The sequence below is a fragment of the Coturnix japonica genome, chromosome 1 (genome assembly GCF_001577835.2).
Source record: "Coturnix japonica isolate 7356 chromosome 1, Coturnix japonica 2.1, whole genome shotgun sequence".
Classification (NCBI taxonomy): domain Eukaryota; kingdom Metazoa; phylum Chordata; class Aves; order Galliformes; family Phasianidae; genus Coturnix; species Coturnix japonica.
Window position 1 is genome coordinate 32,494,901 of NC_029516.1, and position 24,473 is coordinate 32,519,373.

The window sequence follows — 24,473 nt, forward strand, 5'->3', positions numbered from 1 at the left end:
AGCAGAGTTCACACCACATCTATTCTGGTGGCTTTACTACCTGCCATCTGGTCTGTGTTTGACTTCCCATGAAGCGTGGCCTTTCTTATCCATAACGCCACGGGTCTCCCCTTTAGTTTCAGGTTCCTTTATTCTCTGGAAAACAGAACAGAAGAGCCTTTCTTCTGTGTGGGCTGCACTGATGAATTTAATGTTCTCTGAAGACCATCTCACTTGAAATCAAACTCACTTAAGACCTTCCTCTGAGCAGCAGGACAACGAGATCCATAATGCAGAGGCAGTCACACAGAAGACGAGGATGTGATTTTTTAAATGAATGTTTTATTCATGAACTGCTTATAAAAATGTGTAAAATACACTCAAATATATTTGTTCTGTTGACTGTAGCTAAAAATATAAAAATATACTTAACAAATGCATAAATTAAATTGACAAGAGTAGCACAATTCTGTGTTCACCCAGTGTTTGTTAGGAACACAACTCTAAGTAATTATATAGCAGATGAGAATGGAATATGTGCTGAAGAATTTTTCAGTCACTTCATTCCAGGCACTGGCAAACAATTTACGGCAAGCCATATTTCAAAACCGGGTTCTTTTTAATCTGTGAGCCCTGCTAAGGGCAATACACATTTAGCTACTTGATGTCACTTACAGAATTCCTTTAGCTTTCAAATAAAACAAGAACCAACGAAGTCATGCGTTTCAATCTACCAGCACCGCGTGCCCAAATTCCACAGCATTTGCTAAATGCAGACAGCCCCCAGTCTCCAGTATCTCCCACCAGTCTTAAGAAACACCTCACTCTGAACCAGCTGTTGATCTGTGAGGTCAGTGCCAACAGACCCCTTGGCATTGGCCATCCCAACAGACCCCTTAGCACTGGCCATCCCAACGGGACAGGAGTTTGACTTTGTCAGCTTGGGAGAGCTAGTCAAGTTAGCTCTATCTCTGAATGTCAGATGCGCTTCTCTGCACCGCGGCCCTGGGAAGAGACGCTAACATAGTGATTAGATGGTTGCTGCTCTCATTCCTTTAGTCCAAATATTAACTCCCAGGCTAAGGAGCACGGCTGTGTGCTCATACTTCTATCTGTTCAGGTCTTAACTTTCTGCTTTCTAAGTCCAAGCACAGATAATCATGTACAATGCGTAATATAAATGTAAAGCTCACACATTCTTTTTTCCTGTTCTACAAGTGAAATGAAATTCATAGTATATCATGGCATAAAGTAATATTTCTGGCAATTTCAGGCATGTATATAAGCTGTATAAATAACCATAGCAGCAGAGAAAAACGTATAAAGTTGCACTTTTATGACATCTTCACAGTATGCCTTTCTCTCACTCACTTTTGTGTTCCATTAGTAACAAAAAATATCATTTACCAACTCCAGCTATGCAAAATCTACTTCTTTTCTATGATCGGTAGTGGATCTTGTACTTTTATTGCACAGATTAAAGACATTTATTATATATATATTTTTCATTATTAAATAACTTTCGATACAAAAACAAAACTCGAATCAAACTGAAAGCCCAACCCTACAAGTGCTTCAGAAATTGCATGGTATTGTTCAGACTAACATTCCAGTTGACTTTCATCCAAGAAGTTCTCAGGTAGCTTTGTGGACAATGAGGAGATTCACAGGACTGGGCTCCGAGTGTGCAAATCTTAGCTTATGGATCAGCAATAACACCAGCCTTGCTTTATAACATTATTAATGGGAAACGTCAAGAAAGGAACTTTGAACATCATTCATGGATGTTCAAAACAGCAACATCCTCTTCGTCAGAGAATGCCTTTTTCCTTAAGAGCTGTCTTTGTGCAGGACAAAGGCTCCTTCAAGTCCATTCTTGTTACATGAACCATTTCCCTTTGGTTCTGTTATTTAGCTTACAGGCACAGTAAATATCATGAATTACACAGATAAGTAGCTGTCTCATATTAAAAAATGCTACATATGTACTTTTTACTTATTCTCAGTTGTTTAACGCTGGTTTTCATATGGCCAGAACTGACCAGAAAGCAGAACCAGAGCTGTAAGGTGTATGTACATCTCTTGCATGAGCTGTTCAAAAGCACTGTGTCAGAGTACATAAGGTCACCCACCCTCTTACTAAGAAGTGATGAGGAGGAAGAGGCTTGTGAGCCGTGTCAATTATTTGCTGAGAGAAAAGACAAAATGAACAGTTTGCTACGACATCATCGTTTTGGGTGCGGAATTGCAAACTCTAGGTGCTGGCAACTAAGCATTCAAATAAAGAGCAGAACAATGCATGACCTTCTGAAAACAATTAACAATACACAAACGCAGTAGTATGCAACCAGACTTCTGCCATCCAATCATGTCTTACCGAGCCAGTTCCATTTCCCTCAGCATAAAAAAATGACACAGTAATATACAGGGTGAGATAATTTATAGAGTGCATTTGCTATGAACTCAACAGTGTAATTGCACTGCTGGTGAGTAACACGATCTCCTTTCCTCAGCTACTGCTGCAAAAAGAGGGGACTAATGCAGTGCACGTCACACAAAAGCAATTTTCATGATGCCCAAAGTTCAGCTGTTATTAGTAGAGCCAACAATCAGTCTAAAGCCGTCATGTTTTTGACCTTGCTTGCTAACATAAAGCCTACATAGCAAAAGTAACAGAGAAGGCCTGCATTAAATTTGCCCCATTCTCTGTGCTTTTGCCTATGCTTCCCTCTGTGAAAGGGGCTTCCACTGTGATGTTGTTCCCTTCTTCTTCACATCCCACTGCGGGTGGTGAACACTGAAGTTCATGTGAGGGCCAAGAGGGATGCACAAGAGGAATGAGGAGCATTTTCAGACAGAGCTCCCTAAGAGCTTGAATGAACCAACACGTTCTGAGCAGATGTGAACGATGGTAAAAAACAAAGCTGGTTTCTGCTTCGCCTGAGGGTATCTGGTCAAGAAATGATGAGACTCCAGGTGCAGTAAGAAGGAAGAGGCACTATCAGGATGTGCCCTTCTCTGCAGGAAAACCTGAGTTACACGAAGTGTGCAGTCTTTCTGGTTCTGTTTTGGGACCATTTAAGAAAACTCTGTCAGAGAAACCTTGTGGATTCCTTCACCCACTGTCACGCAGGTGTTACTACTGCAGGGAGAGTGCGGCTCCATTAAATCATGGCAAAGTCACAGTAGTCTCGTCAAAGAGTCGCAGCAGTTTCCGACTGAGGCACTTAGCTTAGATGTATTGCTGGCTCTCTGGAGGCCCTCAGAAATACTGATTTCTCTCCAAAATAGAAGTGGAATCTAAGCACTTGTCTCCAGCAGCAGGGTATGTTTTTTTTTTTTTTTCTAGGTAGTGAATGGGTAGATAGATGAAAGGAGAACTAACAAGCACTTCCTTCTTGTGAAGAAGAACCGTGTGTTGCCTCTTTTCTATTTATCTGAAGAGCGTTTTATAAAGACAAAGAACAGCTGAACAGTGTTCAGATCAGTTCCTTGAAGAAGAAGCCTCTTTGGCAGAGGAAAGAGGATGTTCCTAAACTGCCTGGCTGGGCAGGACACCTGGTGGGTGCTCCTGGATTACACTTCTTGCTAATCACAGGATGCTCTGAGTGCATCTGATGATTACCACAGCGAGCTAATCATCCCGTGAGACTGCATTCCCTGGGTTACAAATGAGCCTTTTTCTATACCATCTGCCCTCGTAGTGGTGACATCAGGTAACATCAAAGCAAGGGAGTCCTGTGCAGACATGCTTTCCCTCTGTGCAAGCAAAGGGCCCTTGAAGGAGCTCATGCAGCTCTGTTGCAAGCAGCTTTAGGCTGAAGCCAGTTGTGTAAAGTGTGGTATATATATCTTTGTAGGTCTTTATTTCAGTAAGTTTGCAGTCACTCTCATTGTTAAGCAGTCACAGTACATCACTGTTTCAATCAATTTGAGAGCCTCAACATCCCTACAGATCTCTTAAGATTAATGTACAAGGAATTTTCTTGAACACCTTTCTTATTCTAATTGTATGCAAGTAAAAATGCACAGTCACACACTGTGCTCTGATTCTGCTCTCTCAAACCAGGGTGAAGAAATCAGAAAGTGACCCGTTCCCCTCCAAGTATGTGTGCGGGGCAAGTCAGCCAGACTTCAGGGCAGCAAGTGTTGTTTGATATTTTTTTGCTATGTCACTGAAACAGTTGCTTCTAGTGAGGTGGACTCTATTATACTTGGCTGTTGTCAAGTGCTGTAAGAGATATGTCATAGTGGTATGGATTTCACCCATTTCACAAGCAGTAAGATTGAAGTGTAGAGTAGCATTGTAATTCTTAGACAGGACCACTGTTCCCTTTCTTAATAGTAGCTTATTTCACCTCACAAATACTGAGCTAATTAATAAAAACATTAATGAGGCTCTTGTAGGATTTTTCTGTGTGTTAAATGTCAATACGTAACCTGCCCCAAATGCAGCAGCCCTGTTACCCAAAGCAATTTAAAATAGTTTATGTAGAACAGTTTACAAAAAACTGTGATAAGAAAAAATAGTATTATCTGAAGCTTAATATTAATATAAACATTATAGAAAAAAATACATATTTACATAATGCCAAAATACAATTATATACATTAATATCTATTACACTTAAATTATATATCTTTAAAGAAAAAAACACCAGACCAATAAATAATACACAGTCTCAACAGAAAGGTCTGGTACCTTTCTAGTGCATGAAATACAAATATAAAAACAAACAAACCCCTACTTAACACACGTGGTCGCAAAAGCAGGTCTCTGTAACATTCTTAGTGCCTTGAATAAACAGCATCTGAAAGAAAGGAGTACTGGGATCAGAAAATAACAAAACAACACAGGTGGCTTCATGTCATCTCTGCCTACAGTGCTTTGAAAGGTGGTTGTGGAGCAGCAGTGCAGGATGGTGACTGACGTGACCACTCAAAAGCTGATCTCACCTTTACTTCTGCCAGCACTTCCCAGCTTGCTGAAAACTCCAGTTACTTCAGTCTTTAGCCTCCACCAAGCTTGGTCTGCCTGTTGATAACTGATTTCTATAGACTAGATTAAAACAAACCCTGTTTTGATTCCTCATCCTATAACCTTAATTTTTACTGTCCAGCTGTGAAGAGCTACTGTGACCCTGCAGTCTGTCCCTGAAAACTTCTCAAAAGCTGTTAGGGATGAGCTCTACAGAGAGACAAAGGCCACCTCTGCTCACTTCTCCGGGCTGCTCCTCCACCCATGAGCACAGGAAGTGAAGGACTGTGCTAGTGCCAGGCCTGCTACTGCTGCCCCAGTAGGTCAGGGCTGGGGTAGGAGATGCTGATGCAATGACTCCAGGAAGATGACATCCCAATAGTAGCTCTGCTCTGTCCCCAGCCTCTCCTTAGCAGTAACAGCCACCTGAACTCTTCACCACACCTCAGTTTAGGCCAGCAGGACTGTAATGCCCTGAAAGAGCCACCTCTTCCTAGGAATATCCAACAACCTGATGTTTAGGACACTCCTGTGGAACATAACAGACCTTCATTCACTATTGGCTATAATGGGAACCATGGGTTGTATCTATGACTGGAACATTTCAGGAATATTTACCAACATAGAAACAGGGTATGTGATCTGCTGTCTCCAGTACATGTCAGGGTCTGCAGTAATCATCCTTTCCTTAAAGCCACAAAAGAAATCTAATCTTGCAGTGTTACTCAGAGCTGTTATGCTCTCCAACTGGTCATTGAGGACCGTGGTGCCTCAAGATGTAGCTAAGATGTGACCACAGCTAATTCCTCTGTTTTTCACTGGGAAGTAAGACTGAATTTCTTGGCACTATTTTCTCAGACTTAACAGGAAGCCTAGGTACCCAAATGGCTTGAGGGTTTTCAGGCAGTGAGGTATACGTGGGTTCTACAACACTCAAATGCCTTTGTGAGTGTAGCTCTAAATTGTTATTTCCAAGGAACTGGATATAGGGTAGGAAAAAGGAGCCTCAAAGGATGGAGAGTTGTGGGAGTGGAAAAGAGCACAACATACGTAACCCATGAAGACAAGTAGAAGTTTCCTCAGAACACCTACACAGTCAACAGAAAGTGGGGAATATACGGAACAGAAGCTGAACATAAAGGATGACAGAGTAGACCAGGAATTCCAAGCAGCCTTGGTATGCTGAAAAGTAGGTGGCATAAACACTGAAGGTAAAGCAGAAAGCCAGCATCAGGACAGGGAAAGGATTCAGTTCACCCAACAGCATTGGAACTGTAAAGTGTGAGAGTCTCCCCATCACTCCATGAGGGCAAGTAAGAGCAGCAAGAGAAGTTATAAATACTTCACAGAATCATTTAAGTTGGAAAAGACCTTCCAGACCACCACGTCCAACCATCGCTACTAATGAAGGAGTTGAAGTTGCAGACACATGGTTGGTAAGTCCCTCATGAGGCTGATGGAATTTTAAGAGTAACAAGAAAACAGTGAAGAAATGAACATTCAAAAGGAGAACAAATATCAGTGTGAGGAACTGGGAAATTTGCCCCCCTATTAGAGATCTGTTAAATTTGAAATATTCTATAATTGGTTAAATTTCCACTTACCTCTGTGATACTCGGGATTCACATTTTCATATATTGGAAACAAAGGATTTTCTTGTTCACTGCGAAGTTTTCTGGCTCTTAACACATCTCTCACACACTGATGTAGATACACATATTGACACTGCAAAATATATACGTACATTTTTAAGTCACCCTGGGAAAAGTAATTATACGTTGACTCCCTCAGACAGAATCAAGAGCAGTGTTAAAGATGAGAATATACTTCTAGAGTTCACCTCCTTTTCACTGTGACAATACAGTAGGCTTCTGTCATAATCTGTTTTTAAAAATAGCATCATTAAAATATAATTCAACATAAACACATTTTGATTGAATGTATCATGACCGAAAGCTTTATCAACTGGAAGGCATAGTTTGACATAATGCTATGCTGGGCAGCTGCTACTCTGAATGCTTTGCATAATTTATGTGCGGACCTTCAAGTAGTAGTATCTTTAAGTAGTAGACCTTTAAGTAGTTCCAACCCCCTGCTATAGGCAGGTACACCTCCTTCTAGACCAAGTTGCTCACAGCCCCATCCAGCCTGGCCTTGAATGCTTCCAGGGAGGGGCACCCACCTCTCTGGGCAACCTGTTCAGTGTCTCAGCACCCTCACAGTAAAGAATTTCTTCCCAGTATCTAGTCTAAATTCACTCTCTTTCAGTTTAAAGCCACTTCCCTTCATCCTCTTGCTACCTGTGCTTCTTACCCTACCTCAAAGACATAATTTCTCAATTAGCACATGTTTCCTCTCCCACATCTTCAATCTTTTTTTCCTCACAAGAAATGTAGCTATCTCTCTGTGCATTTTTCTCGGTGTTTTGGCTCTTGGAAAGCCAGCATCTGCCTTGCTGATTATGGCTGGTGGCAACATAGGGGAAATGGATTCACCTCTGAGGATGCCAAGCTCAGACTGAGAAGCTGTCTCCCTTCAAAGAGGTGTTCTGTCATTTAAACAGTTCCAGGAAATCTTTACATTCCCAGCGGTGCCTCTACGCTTGTGTGACTTTCATATCTATCAGGAAGCTCAGCCACTGATACACTTGTTTCCAAATTGCAAGAAAGAGCTCCATTAGTACCGAGGTACGGGCAGACCCATCAAACACATTCTGATTGCTCTATTAACAGTTCAGACAAAATCTAAAGACTGCCTCCACAACTCTCCTTCATTAAGTCAGCTCCTAAGTGGTTAGCTGCTATTAATGTAAAGTGATTCTCTTGCATTTTTAAAAGCACAGAAAGAATTCCCAAACACTTTTCCTGCACTTGCAGAATATATGTACTTCCTTTTGCGCAGTATGTTAGAAACCTGATCAATTTTTCCAATACCATTAATGAAAATGGACAGAGCAGCTCAATAAAAAGCACACTTTAAAGCCACAAGGTCACAGTGCCTAGAGTTTTAAAATTATATACACCTAATTTTTCCATTCTCCATTCCTTTTCCCCATTACATCTTCATATCTTACATTTATCTTCTCACCCCATACCCAAAGGAGTTCTCTCTGTTCAGAGCTCATTTACTGCACACTGTAATAACAACGTGCAGTTAGGTGTCTGCTGCATTACATTGATGGAGTCATACTGGTACAGTGCTAAGGGACTACAGGAAGCATTGCTACCTCTTGTTGGGGCTTGTGCCTGCTGTACGAGTCAATGGACATAACTCTGAAATAGAGATTCTAGATGTATCTAACAAGTACTTCACAGTGGAGTAACTGTGAAGTGCTTCAATAATGCAGCTGGTGTTGGTGCATTGTAGGTTATCCAAAACTTACCTCTGTTTGAACCATGTGAACCCGGTGGAGCCTTAGATCGTGTACTGCTGCATAAATGTCAACGGTGTCCTTTGAATCCAGTTGCTGCAGAAGTCGGTCCAGTGCAATGAATGTGCCAGTCCTGCCAACACCAGCACTGAAAAAGAAAGCAACCCAGATTTAAATGGAGGTGGATCAACACATGAAATACTTTCGTACAGCTCAGATTTCCAGAATGAGAACCTCCTGGTCAACTGGCACCTCTGGGACTTTAAAGACCATCTAGTTCTACCTTCCCCGCTTTGGGCAGCGACACCTTCCACTAGACTGGGCTGCCCTAAGCCCCATCCAACCTGGCCTTGAATGCTTCCAGGGATGGAGAATTCACAACTTCTCTGGACAACCTGTTTCAGTGTGTCACCATTCTCATAATGAAGAAATAAGAGGATGAGAGGAAGAGAGGTAAGGAAGGACCTGTCAGTTGGTCTCAACATCTGTATGTAGCCAGACTCATCCTTGGGTATACATCCTGTTCAGAACATGTTCTTGTGATCCAGATGTTGGGCCACAGCCAGCAGCACACAGACAATTTAAGAATGCATAAAGCATAAGAGCAATTGCAGCTGCTGAAACTTTGAAGTGCTCTCCAGTGGATCCCAAAATACACAGTAGTTTCTGGGGCTTCTCCAGGATAAGACTGTGAGTGATTTTATGTGCCTTGGGAACATTGCTCAGAGGTACTTGGGAATCTATGCCCATTGATCATCTCTCAGGTTGTGTGACTGAATACTTGGGATCTTCCCAACAGTCTGCATAAAGGCTTTGTGCTGCTGACTTCTTGCAGCTGCACATACCTGCAGTGCACAACAGTTGGTCCCGTGTCTGGGGTCCTGTTGATATAATCCCTCACAGTTCTGACAAACTGGATCAGGGACTGGGTGGTCTCTGGCACTCCATGATCAGGCCACACAGTGTAGTGGAAGTGACGAATGAGCCTCGTTGAGTCAAGCTGCTCCTCCTGTTGAGGTACAAAGGCGTGGGTCATCAGAACAGTCAAGAGATGAGGACACGCACACACAGCCTCCAAGCAATTACAGAATGCTACAGCTACTACCAGAGATGAGCTGGACATGATGTGGCTGCGCTACAGCAGAAGAAACATTCCTAATTTAGCCTTGCATTTATTTTTTTTTTTTTAAGTCAGTTAATAATATAAAAAGAAAAAAAAAAAAAAAAGATGAATGGAAACATACACTGCAGATTTTAAACTCTCGTATTGTCCATTCTGGGAGCACCGACTCAGACAGCATCTCAACTATTAGGTCTCCATAGTACAAGGAATCCTGGTCAAGGGGCCAGTAGTGATCGCACTTTACCTGCAGGGACATGGAAAAAAGGTTGATTCATTGTCAATGACAGTTGGAAACAAGGCTTTAATACAGCACTGGCAGGACCTCCTGCGCCTTAGGATGTAGGAAGAATCATCTAGGTTAGAAAAGACCTTGAAAAATCACCAAATCCAGCCATCAGTCTGACCTACCAAGTTCCACCATGTCCCTTAATGCCATGTCCACAAGTCTCTAAATTATCCCCAGGGATGGGGACTCTATTACTTCCCCAGCAGCCCATTTCAATACTTCACCACCCTCTCTATGAATAAATGTTTAATAACGCTCAATTTAAACCTTCTCTGACACAATTTGAGACCATTTTCCATATCTAATAACTTGTCACCTAAAAAGGAGACCGACAGCATCCTTGCTGCAGCCACCCTTCAGGTAGGTGTAGACAGCGGCGAGGTCTCTCTTCAATCTCCAGAGTCCAGTTCCCTCAGCTTCTCCTCATGAGACTTGTTTTCTAGCCTTTTCACCAGCTTCACTGTTCTCTGCACATGCTCAAGCAATTCTTGTAGTGAGGAGCCCAAACCCACACACTGGTGTAGGTCAGGATGCCATTGGCTGCCTTGGTCACTTGGGCACGCTGCTGGCTCATGTTCAGCTGGCTGTTAGGCAGCAGTGTTAAATGCCATACAATTCGACTTGGTCGTTTGATCCAGCCTATCTAGATCCTTCTGCAAAGCCTTCCTACCGCCCAAAGCAGATCAACAGTGTTGCCTAACCTGGACTAGTCCATAAACTTACTAAGGATGCACTTGATTCCTTCAATCCAGATCACTAATAAAAAATGTTAAACGAAACTGGTGCCAGTTCTGAGCCCTGGGTATGACTCCATTAATCAGGTCTCTAAATAGGGCAAAGTCTGCCCTCTGGAAATCCAAAGCAGCAGTTATGCTAACTGCCTTTCTTACTTCACCAAAGATCAAAAACTCTATAATTTCATGATCACTGTGCCCAAGGCATCCTCCAACAACCACATAATCCTCGAGCCCTTCCCTGTATGCAAACTGGGTATTTTGCCCAGCTAACTCCCTCACCACCTGTGTCAGGAGGTTATCCTCCACACACTTTAGGAATATCATAGGATGTTTCATCTTTACTGCATTGTATTTCCAGTAGACATCTGGAAAATGGAAGCTCTCCATGAGTATATGAAAGGCAGCTCTAGCAGCAATGGAATTAAGAGACCAACTTTCCCTCCTGCCTTGTCAGCTCAACAGACCAGCACTGGGATGGGAAAGAACTTGGATGAATCAAAAAGGGCGAGTTTTCATCACCAGTGTTTGAGATGGGGGAACAGGAAGTGCTTCACTAATGTCTTTTTCTGGATGCCACATTATCTTCTGTGACAACTCTTCCCAGAGCTCTGCAAAGATGAGAACTAGGCTTCCAGTATATGCTTCCCTGCTTCCTTATGAGATGTGACAGTGGGGTCCCACCATGAGCCAGTAAGGTGCAGCGAGAGATGGCTCGCTGCCTGGCCTGCATCTGTATACCTTGAGTGGGACCTTTGGCATCAGCGTGATGCAAATAATAAGCATAAACATATAGTAAATATTAAAGCATTAATAATGACATTATAAACTGAATTTTAAAACAGCAATAATTAAGTCCTTATTGATAAAGAAAAGTCACTGCTCACCCGGCCCTTCTCAACACACTGGGTTACCATGACAATATTGTGCACATTTTGTTCCCATGCCATCTTCCAGAACTCATCTTTAGTGCCAGGCAAAGGGCCCTGAGTTGCTATGTATTCCCTGCGGAAATTATTGCCCTGCAAGAAAAGAAAACTTTATTAGTTTCCATAAAGGCAGAAAAAAAGATCTTCTAGCAACTGAACAAGCCACAGGGTTACAGCCAGGGTTCTGCAGCAATTATGCCCTTGCTGGGACAACAGCTTTGAGAGCTGAATTATTGCCTTGGACCTCAAAGCAGAAGGCTGGTGGGATCAGAGAGAAGGAGGAGACTGCAGAATTGTATATAGATACTATTCCTTTTGTGACAGTCAAAGCTTTGCATTGCCAAATTGTGTCCAGCACAGTATCAAGCTATTTTGGAACTAGCAGGAATCTTTGTTTCATTTCTGATGCTTTTAATAAATTAGCTGAGTTCTAGCTTGAAATTTATATTGTTAAAGCTACTGCTATTATCAATCAACTCTCTAGTAAATGGCATTATTGTAACCTTGGCCAGTTTCAGCATCTAACAAGGTGCCAGCACTGTCAGGATGAGCTGCAGCTTCACACTGAGGATGCCACCTGCAGTGATAGCTACAGTTGTTGTGGACAGTGTATAAAATCAGTGACCTTTGAAAATGTGTCCTTGGCCAATTAGACCTGCTATCTTACATAACTATAGGAATCTAAGAAACTGTCCTTGAGTGCTGGCTGAATCACTCAAAGCTAACTTAATGGCAGTCAGACAGAGCCTTTTAGCACACCCACAAAATAAGTTCTCAGACTTCCAGCTAAGATGAATAAATGAAGGGGAAAGGGAGGCCTTAAGCCTCCAGCTGCATATTCAGTTTTAGATGAAGGGCAAATAATCACTAAGGAAGGACTGTAAAATAACATCCTTGAGTCACTTACTGGTATATAGCTTGCATTAATGTAGTCTGAGCAAGGGTCATCATCCACATTGGAAAGCTTCACTCTTGATGTATCATCTAGGAAGAAATTGAATACAAGATGCTTACGGCTGGGTTTTGATTTTCAGTCCCTCTCCCATTTAAAGAAGTGCATTTGTGAAAGGATTGGTGTGATTACTACAGGGATTTTTTATGGATGGCTACTTCAGAAGAATAACTGTTTATATCTTTACTGCCTCTTTCATCTAGGAGGGCTCCTCCTCCATGCACAGAATCTGTTACCTCCAAAACCGCTGGACAGAAGACTAAAGGGGGCAACTTTCAGTAACAGGTCCTGCCCCAAAAGAACAGAGCTAATCTCATGTATGTGTCCCACAATCCAGCACCACACTGGCTCTACTTTGCATAGCAGGTTTGCTGACCTCTGAAGAAGAAACAGAGTCAACATGGCTGTCAGCATTGAAGGGATGATATCCCCTACGTATACAACTTCAGTGTTATTTCTTCTATCCTTGTTATTAGCAGTTGCTGAATGCTTGTAAAGCTTGAGCTTTTTCTCTCTAGACATAGCACCAGTCACTACATCTCTAGTGCAAAATGGAATTACTGGTGTGTGAAGCCATCTGAGGCCAAATGTCATATGCCTCTAAGCACCAAGACCTAAGCTGGCAGAGGGATTTCAACTCTGACAGTAACGAGAGAAAGGATTGGCTGCACTCTCTTTTTCACTAGGCTCACTGAAAAAAAGTGAAAAGTAGTTGGTGTGATGTAAAATTAAACAACCAAACCTAAAACTCACAAGGCAATATATTATTGTATCGATTTTTCCCTCTGTTCTCTGGCAGAAGTGCTATGTCACACGTCTGGTTTCGACCCACATCTTTTAAGTCCTGCAAAAAAATCAGAAGTAAAATGTCAGTTGAAAATAATTAAAAGATGTGACACAGGGGGACAAGGTACTTATCAGCCCCTGGAGGCCATGGATAGGGAAAGACAGATGCTGTGCTAAATGAAGAGCTGGTATTATGACAAGTGGAGTTCAAGCAAAACTCTGAAACTTACTTTGTTTTGCATGAGACAAACAAAAACAGGTCTTTCAAATGCATGAACCCATTGATTCAACCACCTCATGCCCTCATAAAGTAAGGTCCTTTGTCTAGATTTGGTTCCTACCTCATATTCCTTGGATAGGAGGTAGTTGGAGTCTGCTTGGAGTTTGATGAAGTGTGCTTCAAAATGACTGACTTTGATCGGACTGAAATATTCAACAGGAGGGAGAAAATCAGACGATGAATCACAGTCTTAATTTATTCAACTATCTTTTTTAAGTGTTATTTTTTTCTTTTTACCTGGAAGTTTTCCGGCTCCTAGAAATAATATTAAAAGAAAAAGAAACACTTTATCAGTGAGCGACAAAATTGGGCTGCTCATCCATGATGTCATGTTAAAATATTGCTCTTAGAAACAAAACTGCTGATGTTACCCTTTTTGTCCCAAGTTCAGATGGACCGCCAGTGGTTTGTCCCTGCGAATGCTCAGCCTTGCTGTAGGTCTCTCATGGCCATCGCTGGAACAAAAAAATAAGATGTTTTCACTTCTGTTTTACTGTTACAGTGCAGTACTGCTAAGAGCTGCCAACAGTATGACGTAAAGTAGTGAGATGGAAGAAAGGAACTTTTACGTCTGTTTTGATTTGTGGCTCTGACCCTGTGGCATTGCTTTTAGCTCTGGCACGGTTTTCTTAAATTCCAGTAATGTGGGGTGCGTGCATGAGCACAGGCTGAAGGACCTGGTTCCTCATCTGAATTGGTACCAGCACAGACTATCATTAAGGAGGGCGTCTGTATGGGAGACTGGTAATCACAGCCTGAACCTCTGATTAATCAGCTGAGACAAGTGTCTGGTCAGCTGCAGGAGCACAGGTGAGGGTAATTCAGCTGTGCTTCCGGAAGGGGTGGAGCTTGACTCCACCTCTCCTAGAATTCATTTAAGGGCTGACCACCACTAAGGCAGCATTTTTTGGAGATTGCTTGTCTGTGGAGATTGTATAACCAGCCTCAGCATTTTCCACCCAGACTGAAGGCATCCATATTGGTGAGTTTTTCCTGTACATAACCTTTTGGATATCTATCACCATCCTTCTTGTATTATTGCCATCTTTTGTATTATTTCACCTTACAGCATCCTATTTCCTACCAGTAACGTTGCATCTCTTTCAATCATGCAAAATGGTTTCAACAGATAAAGCATTTTTCAAAGTTGAGACAATATTTTGCTTTTTAAAAATGTATTCAAAATTTGCTATTTAAAATTCATCTCTGAAGTGAAATACACAACAATAATCAACAGGAAACTGAAAAGCTTGAACTGATATTATGGACACAGAAGTAGTGTCATGCTAAAATTCCATGACGTTTTTGAACTGAAATAACAAAGTCTAAACGAACAGTTCCAAGAACTTCCCATATAAAATGGTTAGAAATATTTCATTTTTTTTACACAAGATACTGAGTTTGCATATTAAGCCATTTTTTTCAGAAACATTCAGACTCCTACTGAAAACAAGAAGTTGCAGGGATCCTTTATGAGATGATTCTTGCTAACATCAGTGGATATTTCAATCTCCTATAAAGAATATATTCAGCTCTCAATATTTATTAAGTCATTCATTTTATAGTTAGTGTGTACAGATATTCTTTCACTGCATTTCTTATATCAAAATAGTTTAACCTGATCTCATAACAGAGGCTGATAAAAGGACTCTACTTACCTAACTTTCTGTCTGCAGACAAACAAAGCAGTAACAGCCACTACCATCACAATGAGAAACAAACCAGCACTCACACCTTCAATAACTCCAAAGAGAGGCTCTAGAAACAAAACAGTGTTTTTACACATTTTGAAGAAAAGACATGAAGAATCAAAAAATCACCAGTGCCCAGAGAATATGTTACTACTATTAGCTAGAGGAAATGGTTAAATTAAAGGAAATTCAAAGTGTCTGAACAACTAAACTAGGCCTTGGTTTTCTGTCCTAATTTTTTCTAAATGTTATGCAAAACTTTTCATTCCCAACCACAGCAAAAGAAAGCACAGCTCCATCATGTAGGAATTCAGCTTTCTGGTATGTCAAAGCTTTCTTGACAACAGCATCACTGAGCATTCACCTTTTTCTCTGCTGTCAGCAGCTCTACCAAGCAGACCTTTTAATTTTCAATTTCATGGCCTATCCATGGCAAATAAGGGCCATGGATAAGCCATGGCTTCCGCATTATTTCAAAGCAGACTTCAGGACACTGCATGACAAATCCTTGCAAGCAGTTCTGGATACCAGAGCGTTTTGAGTTGCAATGTATAATCACTTGCTACAATGACTGAAAAGCAAGCTTGAAACTAACCTGCCTCCGTAGTGATTGGTAAAGAGAAGAAGGTGTCTGCAAAGAGTGGTTGAGGAAGTTCCTTTGGGTCTTCACTGAAGAGCTGGGTAAAAGCCCGTATACTGATCCTAAAAAAAAAATACCCAGTTCAGTTTACAGTTACTAGTTAAGTTTATCAGATGTTCAGAGTCAACTGTGGAAAAATAAGAGATTCAGATAAGAAATGACCCGTCTCTTAGAGATGATTAAAGACTTTCCATTGACAACAGACTGCCTGGCATGTGCCTTCTGTACATGTCACTGTCTGGTAAGCATCATGCAGATCTTTTGGCAGAGTGTTTGCCTGAAAGAAGGGTGAGACTGAGATGCACTGGAGTTCACATTTGTTTTCATAGCCTGTCCAACTGCTTGGTCTTGGCAGTAGTGCTCTTCTATATCCTACAGCTCACCCAGTCTTAGCTCTGGAGCCTCTGGACTGTGCCATGGATTACAACAACCTGCGCAATTTTCTACTTTGTCCCAAAGGACTTGTGTGAGTACATAGTGACAAATAAATTCTATGCAGCGTTCTTGCCTTCTCTTGTTATGTAATCTTCTGACTTAGATGACTTAGTGTTTCTAAAGAGGGATTTACTAACTATAGGAAAGGTCTTGACCAAAAGGAGATAAACAAACACACTATATGTAACTATTGGTATCATTCCCATGCTAATGAAAATATCGTTTCTATCCATGGAATGGAGCATGGATAAAGCTTTTATAAATTATGCCATGAAACACAAGGAACATTATACGGCCCAGTTATTTATCTTCAGAAGCTCAAGTGTGTCAGACACTCAGCACTGTGCCTAATAATGTGACAGAGCACAATTACCAACATTAATCTCACCTATAAGCAGTCCGAGGCTTCAAGGGTCCATCGCAGAATTTTTGCTGATCTGGATCACACTTTCCTCCCAGATTTTCCATTTCTCCTCCAAGCTTAATGTCAAAGCTTTTATAGTCGCTGTCAGGGTTTTCAGCACATCTACTAGCAAAATAATTGGTCTGGTAGATGCGTATGGAGTCATTGTGTTTGTACTCCAGGTAAGAAGGTAATGGGTGTTGCTCGTCGGGTTTTGGTCCTTCACTGCCTACATCATGTGCAGAGAAAGACAGAAGGTTTACATATCACAGCCATTAACACAATGCAGTATTAGAAATTCAGGGTGTTGATGGACCAAATCCTTATTATCCAACTTCTGAGGCTTTCCTGGAGGGAAGGCAAGTTAAAAAATATCCCACAAATTGACAAGAGTGGTCTACTGTATGCAGAGAAAAAATACATAGGAAATGACAGAAGTCTGCTGAAAGAGAACTAGCAATAGCATGCATAAAACTTAAGTAGGCCAAAGACTGGCAATGAGTAGTCAGTCCCTTTCTATGAGAGCTCTATAAACTGCTCAAGCACAACCAAGTAGACAGTGGAAATATTTCCTCTTTTTTTCTTTTTTTTTTTTTTTAACCTGAGGGCTGATCACAGAATCATAGAACAGACAGAGATCTTAAGAAACTTTATCAAGAATCATAAAATACCAGCATACTGACACATGAAGCTGCTTCTAAAGCCTGTATTAACTGTCAAGACATCAATCTGCATTGCCACATATAGGTCAACTACAGAAAAGGAGGCTTACGTACATACTGCAAGGACAATTTCTGCTCTGTTCTGCATGTAAAGTCATATTCTTCAGTAAGCAAACTCTACCTGAATCATGTTACTTTTTCCTTCTCTGCATGGCTTACTGGGGTTTTCCAAAAGCTGTCTTAGTGTTCCCCCTTACAACTGAACTACTTTTTGAGATCTGTGCAGAGCAAGGCAGGCTATTCTATGTCCTCCATCAATGGCATCTGTCAACCAACGTAAGTCTTCTGCTGTGGAAACTTTCTGATCTTACATGAGAGCATCTCCTAGAGCACAGAACCTAACTAACTACCGCTTCTGGCTAGGATCTGCAGATGCTACTTACCTTCTGAGAGGAGGACTGAATGCTTAAAATTCCAGGCTAAGGAGCCATAAACTTTCAGTGAAAGTCAGCAACTATATAAGAAGTTACTTTGCTGTGTAGTGATAGGGGTGTACATCTGCATGTAAATCATACAGGCTATAGAGAGAACGGTATTAAATGATACTTACCATCAGCCTCTCTGACAACCACAGTAAAGTACTTCACAGCTCCATTAGTATCACTAAACCAGCTGCAGTTAAAAGTAAAGTTAATGGAGGATTTGGTAATCAGCACCTCTTTCTTGTTTACTCGTATGTCTGGAGGTGGCTGAGGGGGACCTGAGAAATGAAACAAAAAAAGTAAAGAAAAAACAAGGAAAAGAGTTATCTATGTATTTGCTGTGAGCTATACCTAGCAAAGGAAAGGCAATTCTTAATAAAGTTCAGATGACTGGACCCAAGCCTCCATTCTATTCTCTTGCAGTCAAGAAAATGTCTTCACCTCCCACAGGGAAACTGCCAAAGGACGAAACAAGCCAATGGTGAGTCAACTGTAATCACAGTGGCAGCTCCTCAGTAGGAATTCCTGCAGAAACCCACTTGAAAATGCATTAAAGTCCTGCTAAATCTATGAAATCAGAACCTGTAGCTGCTGAAGATGACACAAGTTTAAACTAGGTATATGGAAGCCCGTTAGCCCACTCACTACAGGAAGTTACCTATTTTAAGCACCTAAATTTCTGTTTCCCTTTCCAAATGAAAAGCACTGTCAGACACAGCATTTAACTACAGAATACCATTTTGCAGACTGATTGCAGAATTTCTTCAGGAAATGTTCTTTGTATGATAGAAAACTATACCTTAAATAGTGGCACAGCAGAACTAAACTGCAAAGCAAAGAAGCAGGGATTTTAAAGGTCTACACTGTAGAATCACCTAAAAATCTGTTCCACTGCAATTGGATTGCATGTGCAGAAAAAACACTTCAAACACATAAGCAGGTGGCTGAACTTCAAAAGGTTTCAGACAGGAAAAAGAATCAAAAATTCACATGTTTTTGTGGTGCTTAGTTAAGCCTCTTAAATCTATAAAGCCAGGCTGTAATTTTTAGGAAGAGCTGTGTTTCCTTGGGGTAGAGCTAAGAGTTCTAACTAAGAGTTCCATGCACCAGCCATCAGGGAGTTCAACTTCTAACCAACACAAGCAGTGACTCATTGCTGCTCACTGCCTCCTCTCACAGCAGTTCAGCATTCCACTTACGGTCGATCATTGTGATGGTGCTGTCTTCAACTACTTCACTTGTCATGTCTGCAGAGTGCACCTTGATGGACACTAGGTAGCGCTTGTGGGGAACAAGGGTCATTATATTGAGCAGAGTTCTGTCTTTTTCTATCCTTTTAGAAAATTCCACTTCCCGAGTGTCCAGTTTTTTGCACTCCACACTATATCCATCAAAGTCAGAATCAGGAGGAGTCCAGGAACATGCGATGGCAGTAGAAGTCTGGGGCCGACAATGAAGACTTTGAATCTTGTCTGGTTCTACAGAAATGTGGAGAAAATATCAGTGAGAAAAGGGACTGGTATCAAACACTCACCCCATGGCTTGGGTAGCATCCCTAGATTCAACATCAACCACATAATCAGAGCAGGAGGCCAAGAGCCAGAATTCGTCTCTCCCACAGACATGCACTTTCTGATTATTAGGCAAGGCAGCCTAACCCATTTCAGCCATCTGAAATTGGAGCTAGTGGCATTGGCCTCAGTAGATTTATGAAGCTTCAGTAATTAAAACTTCAGCAAGCAATTCTGTTTATTTTCACTATTAAGAGAAACACTGCAAAGCAATGGATTTCTAGTACCATGTTGCAGTTCATTTGGAGGTTACACCTGATTAAGAGGATCAGTCAGTACTGATTTTATGACTGATATGGTTGGCTGGATAGGATGCAGTGTATCCTTATTACTAAAACATACCAGAGAAGTATGCTTTGTCCATGTAATACTGGAGAATCATAGAACATAACATGTATCAAAAATGGGATTTCACCTTCAGATGGTGGGCACCTACCCGCACTTAAGCAGTCAAATACAGGTGAAAACTATGTTGTCATTTTTAATTACTATAATGAATGAAGTCTAAAGAGCTATTCAGCTTAGTACACATTGGTGTGATGTGTGACCCCATGTGACATAAAAGTTTCCATGGCTGTTATTTTTACAATTCTAGGTCACTTCAACAAATGAGTCCACTACTAATGGTGGTTTCTAAAGACAGCTGGAGTTGATGAAGATCCACAAGCACCAACTGCCAGAAATGCAGAACAATGAAACACTCTGCTTCCAGTTTTAAATATAGTACAGCAGGGTTCCATTCATCTTCCCTCTCTGATTGTTCAGAAACTGATGATTTCAATGTTCTGCTACTTCAGAGAAGTTTAGTTATTCAGCCTTATTTTATCCCTGAAACTGATTGATTCAGACTTTGCAACCAAACAGCTCCGCTCTGGATGTGACGTTTGTAAATGCACGCCTGTTTTCAATCTTTAAACACTTGACCTTGCACAAAGCTAGGGCTTATTTTAGAGTTCAGCAGAATTCATCGCCAGTCACTCATGAATTTATTAATGGAAATTACTGACTGTGAAAGGAACTAGTAAGACTTAACAGCTTTGCAACTTCTCCAGCTGAGTGTTAGGGTGCAATGGATATAATTACTTACTGGTTCTCACACTCTCAGACTGTGACTGACTGTATGTCTTCCAGCTGTCACCACTGACCGTTCTGACACTGAACTTATAGAGCCTTCCAGGTCGCAGGCCATAGATGATGCGTACTTTTGATTTGCTGCTGCTGTAAGGATTGAATACTGTGAGGGGATCCTTTGGGAGCCACTGCAACTCGAAATCATCATAGTCTGTCCAGTCTGGAGGACCCAGCCATGTGATTGACAGAGAAGTGTTTGCAACATCAGCGAACGACACAGTGTTAGGAGGGCTGGGTGCTACACAAAAATAAAAGAGAAAGAAAAATAAGAGACAGATTCTTACCAAACTTTTAGGCAAGACAAAGAGGATGAAACACCTCTTATTTTCTTCATGCATCACAAAATGGTTGATGTTATCCTGTGTACACAGCCAGTTGCTGCAACTGTGCTGATGTTCTGACCTTCCAGAACCATCACGTTTTCCTAAGACTTTGAAAGAAATAACTGCTCTAGGTGGCAATGCCTGAGCAAGATGGTTGGAGCACCAGGAATCCCTTCCAACATAAACCGTCTTGTGATTCTGTGAAAAACAGTGCTGAACAAAATCAGAGGTTTAGTACCCTCTCGGATATTCTTTACCTTTTAGATCTTTAGTAACACTTATAACAAATAATTCCACAGAAAATGGCTGTTGCGTAGTTGTGAAATGATACGAATCCTGACAGATTTGACTAATGAAAATTTTCAGAGCTTTTGGGTCTTACCTGTTCTTCCTTCAGCATTTGCTGTATTGATCAGGTCACCACTGTGAGTCACCACAACCAGAGTGTACTTTCTGCCAGGGACAAGCTCCTGGAATTGCCACTCTTTCAGGTCTTTCCCTTGCAACGACTCTTTTTGTGTCCCATTTGGGTTGTAAAGATTGACCTCATAAAAGTCAACATCTCCTGCTGCTGGACCCCAGGTGAACCATAGGCTGTCTGTCTGGTTTCTGTTGGATGCCTTGAGACCAACAACCGGAGCTGGTGCTGAAAAAAGGGGATGGATATTACTTCACAGAGAACATCCTTGTAGAGGAGAAACAACAAGGCAAAACAGACCTTATCCTTATATACAGATACAACGGTTTCACATAATGACAGCCATGTAGCAATCTAGACAGACACCACAGTTGGCCAAAACCCTAGGAAGCATCAGAAGTATATCTCAACAGTTTGCTTTCTTATTTGGATCTTCCATTGTCCCAAAAAGGGGTGGAAATGTTCATAACAGATGGTTTTGCAGATGTTAAGCAGCTTTCTCCTAGTTAGTATCCACCCGGAAACATCAGATTCTGAGGCAGTTGAAAGCCTCCTGCTGTTCAGAAGCAGTGGTACACAGATATTATTTATACAGAGGCTCAGAGGATAAAGAAAGGTTTCACAGAAGTCAGGTCTACTATAGCTGCTTAGGAAACTGCTTCCCACGTGTTACTGAGCAAATGTGGAGCTGCAGCCACTACTTCCCATGGGAAACAAGTTTTATTTCTCTAGTAGACTGTCTACTCTACTAATCCTACTTGCTTTGTATTTTTGCCTTTCTCACAGACTAGAGTTGATTTTTGGGTAGAAGACAGGTGTTTTCCTTTAAAGCTTACACATCACACACTGCAATAATCATCTCCTGACCTCAGAACTCTGTGACTACTGTGCAGATAATACACTTTTCTGCTACATTTTTCCTTTTGTAAACCAACTGCTTAGATTTTTTCCTCTTATCTGTCTAATGCTACTCATATGTAAGGAAATATAGATGCTTTTAAGTTGCCCTAATCTAGCATGAGCATCACTCTCATGAGCACCACACTGGAGATGGATTTTCTTAGATGTCCTTACCTGTTCTCCCAAAGACAGACGACTCATTAGTGAGGTCTCCACTGTGGGTAACAATCACCATTCGATACATCCTGCCTTGCCTCAAGTTCTGGAATGAACACTGCTGAAGGTGCTGCTCTCCTGAAATCCTGTCATGAAGGGACTTGTCTGGGTTGTACAGGAAGATGTCGTATGAGTCAAGCTCCCCTTGTGAGGTGGTCCAACTGAAGGACAGCTGGTCAGTGGTATTCTCTGTGACCTTCAGATTTGTGACAGCTGCTGGAACTGAAAAGAAGGATAAATGCAAGAATAAGCATCAAAATGCCTATCCACTACCTTATTAGGCAAACAATTTTCAGATATAAATATGAAGCATATAATAGGAAAAATGGTGCATAAGAAGCTGGAGATGCTCTTAGCAAAAGATTTTCAGTATCAAGATACACAGCTGATTCACATATTCAATAATATCATACTGAGGGAACTATAACTAAACTGAGATATTATTATTACCTGTTCGCCCAACAGTTTCTGCTCGTTTACTGAAGAGTCCACCACTGACTGTCAAAATATGTATCTTGTACTTCTTGCCAGGTAACAAATCTTCAAATTTGTGCTGTTTGGCAGTAGCTGGCTCTGATTTGTTGCTCAGAAGGACTCCTTGCTCATTCAAGAGCAGAATGTCGTATCTTTCAGCTACACCAGGAGCTTTCTGCCAGGTTACTAACAAGGAATGACTGCTGTAAGCATGGTCAGCTAATAATTCCTGGACAGAGGCGGGAACTAGAAGCAACAATTAAAGGTGAACATTACCAGATGAAATATGGACCACACAGTACACAATTCTGAGTAATTAATAGAGACTATTTTTATAAACTCATATGTTCATTCACAAGAAAAGAGATGGGTGTCTGTACACATATTTGTGTAAGTAAATAATTCCTAGACATAGATACAGCTACAGAACATCACACATATCTGAGGTGGGCACAAAGAGCAAAATATACACTTGAATTATCATGAAAAGAGGGAGATTGAACATGAACAAAAACTGACTAGCCAAAATGGACAAGAAAGATATATGGAAAAGAATCAAAAAACAAAGAAGTGGTAAATTGGCTCAAAATAGTGGCAGAAAATAGGAAATGTGAACTAGCTACTGTTGCACAAAAGTTAAGGCCACAGCAAACATTTTGGTACATAACAGAGAAGGTGGCTTTGAAACAAATTGTTCCACTGCTTTTGTTCCCTGACAAGCAGGCATCATATTGCTTTAGCAATCTTGACCAATGCTGGCACACAGTATTTGCAGTGAGTCTTGCAGATGCATGTACTGGATGGATACAGGCACAAGACCAGGTAGCGACGAAATTTGGTTCTTCCTACAAAGACATACTTTGGGCTGTGAATCTGAATCCTACGCACATTTACCCAGGTAAAGCTACTCATGCAACAGTTCTCACTGGCATTAATGGAGTCACACCCAAGTAGCTTCTGGGAAGATGTAACACTACTTGGTCCTCATCTCAAAAGAAACTTACTTGTTCTCCCAAAAGCTGCTAAGCTGTTGTGTAAGGCACCACTGTTTGATTGCACCACCACCCGGTACTGCTCCCCAGCTTCCAAATCACGAAATGTGTGCTCAGAGGCATCTTTGGAGACACTCCTGGAATCAAGCTGATGGTTTTGCTGAAATATAGTCACTGTGTAGGAATCAACATCTCCACCTCCAGGTGTCCAGCTCACTTTCAGGCTGTCTGTCATACCATTAGGTGAAACGTGAATGTTTCTCACTGCACTTGGAACTGAAAATAAATAAAAAAGAACACAGACACCTGCTCACCAAGTTCCTGGTTCATTTGAGTTTTTGAGTCCTATCTTTTTATATAACCACAATAAACAAACGCTTCAGAGTACAACGAGCAAATACAAGTAATTGCACTCATGGGTAAACACAAGTAAAGATGAAAATATTTGTGTAGGACTGTGATGTTGCAGAAAAGCAACTCCATGTGTTTATAGCAATCATAAAGAAAAAGTAAGTGGGTTAAAAAGAAAAAAATATAATGCTTTAACATTCTTCTATATGGATAAGCTCCCTCTTTTTACAATGATACTTCACAGACATCCAGGAAAATCACAGCCCTCTATGTACATTTAATTAGCCATTTTGCAGTTAAAATCTCACCTATGCAGGCAGGTAAACAGAGTTGTAAAATAGCTTAACTGATTTAGCTAGAGATACTA

General features: G+C 41.3%; 1 protein-coding gene across 3 annotated transcripts in view; it reads right to left on the reverse strand.

Annotated features, from left to right (window-relative positions):
• Positions 1–301: 301 nt before the first annotated feature.
• PTPRB (protein tyrosine phosphatase receptor type B) overlaps positions 302–24,473 on the reverse strand; it is a 59,171-nt gene continuing 34,999 nt past the window's right edge. For all 3 annotated transcript variants that reach the window (XM_015855961.2, XM_015855978.1, XM_015855969.1), the window contains 21 exons: positions 23,768–24,031; positions 22,740–23,009; positions 22,248–22,511; positions 21,138–21,401; positions 20,389–20,670; positions 18,930–19,208; positions 17,859–18,008; positions 16,572–16,815; positions 15,704–15,810; positions 15,076–15,175; positions 13,789–13,872; positions 13,655–13,672; positions 13,479–13,560; positions 13,105–13,195; positions 12,307–12,383; positions 11,358–11,492; positions 9,572–9,694; positions 9,173–9,336; positions 8,340–8,475; positions 6,562–6,682; positions 302–4,790 (listed from right to left, as the gene is read on the reverse strand). In XM_015855961.2, coding sequence (XP_015711447.1) covers positions 4,768–4,790; positions 6,562–6,682; positions 8,340–8,475; positions 9,173–9,336; positions 9,572–9,694; positions 11,358–11,492; positions 12,307–12,383; positions 13,105–13,195; positions 13,479–13,560; positions 13,655–13,672; positions 13,789–13,872; positions 15,076–15,175; positions 15,704–15,810; positions 16,572–16,815; positions 17,859–18,008; positions 18,930–19,208; positions 20,389–20,670; positions 21,138–21,401; positions 22,248–22,511; positions 22,740–23,009; positions 23,768–24,031 — 3,278 coding nt within the window. In that variant the 3' untranslated portion in view covers positions 302–4,767. The remainder of the gene's footprint in view (positions 4,791–6,561; positions 6,683–8,339; positions 8,476–9,172; positions 9,337–9,571; positions 9,695–11,357; positions 11,493–12,306; positions 12,384–13,104; positions 13,196–13,478; positions 13,561–13,654; positions 13,673–13,788; positions 13,873–15,075; positions 15,176–15,703; positions 15,811–16,571; positions 16,816–17,858; positions 18,009–18,929; positions 19,209–20,388; positions 20,671–21,137; positions 21,402–22,247; positions 22,512–22,739; positions 23,010–23,767; positions 24,032–24,473) is intronic.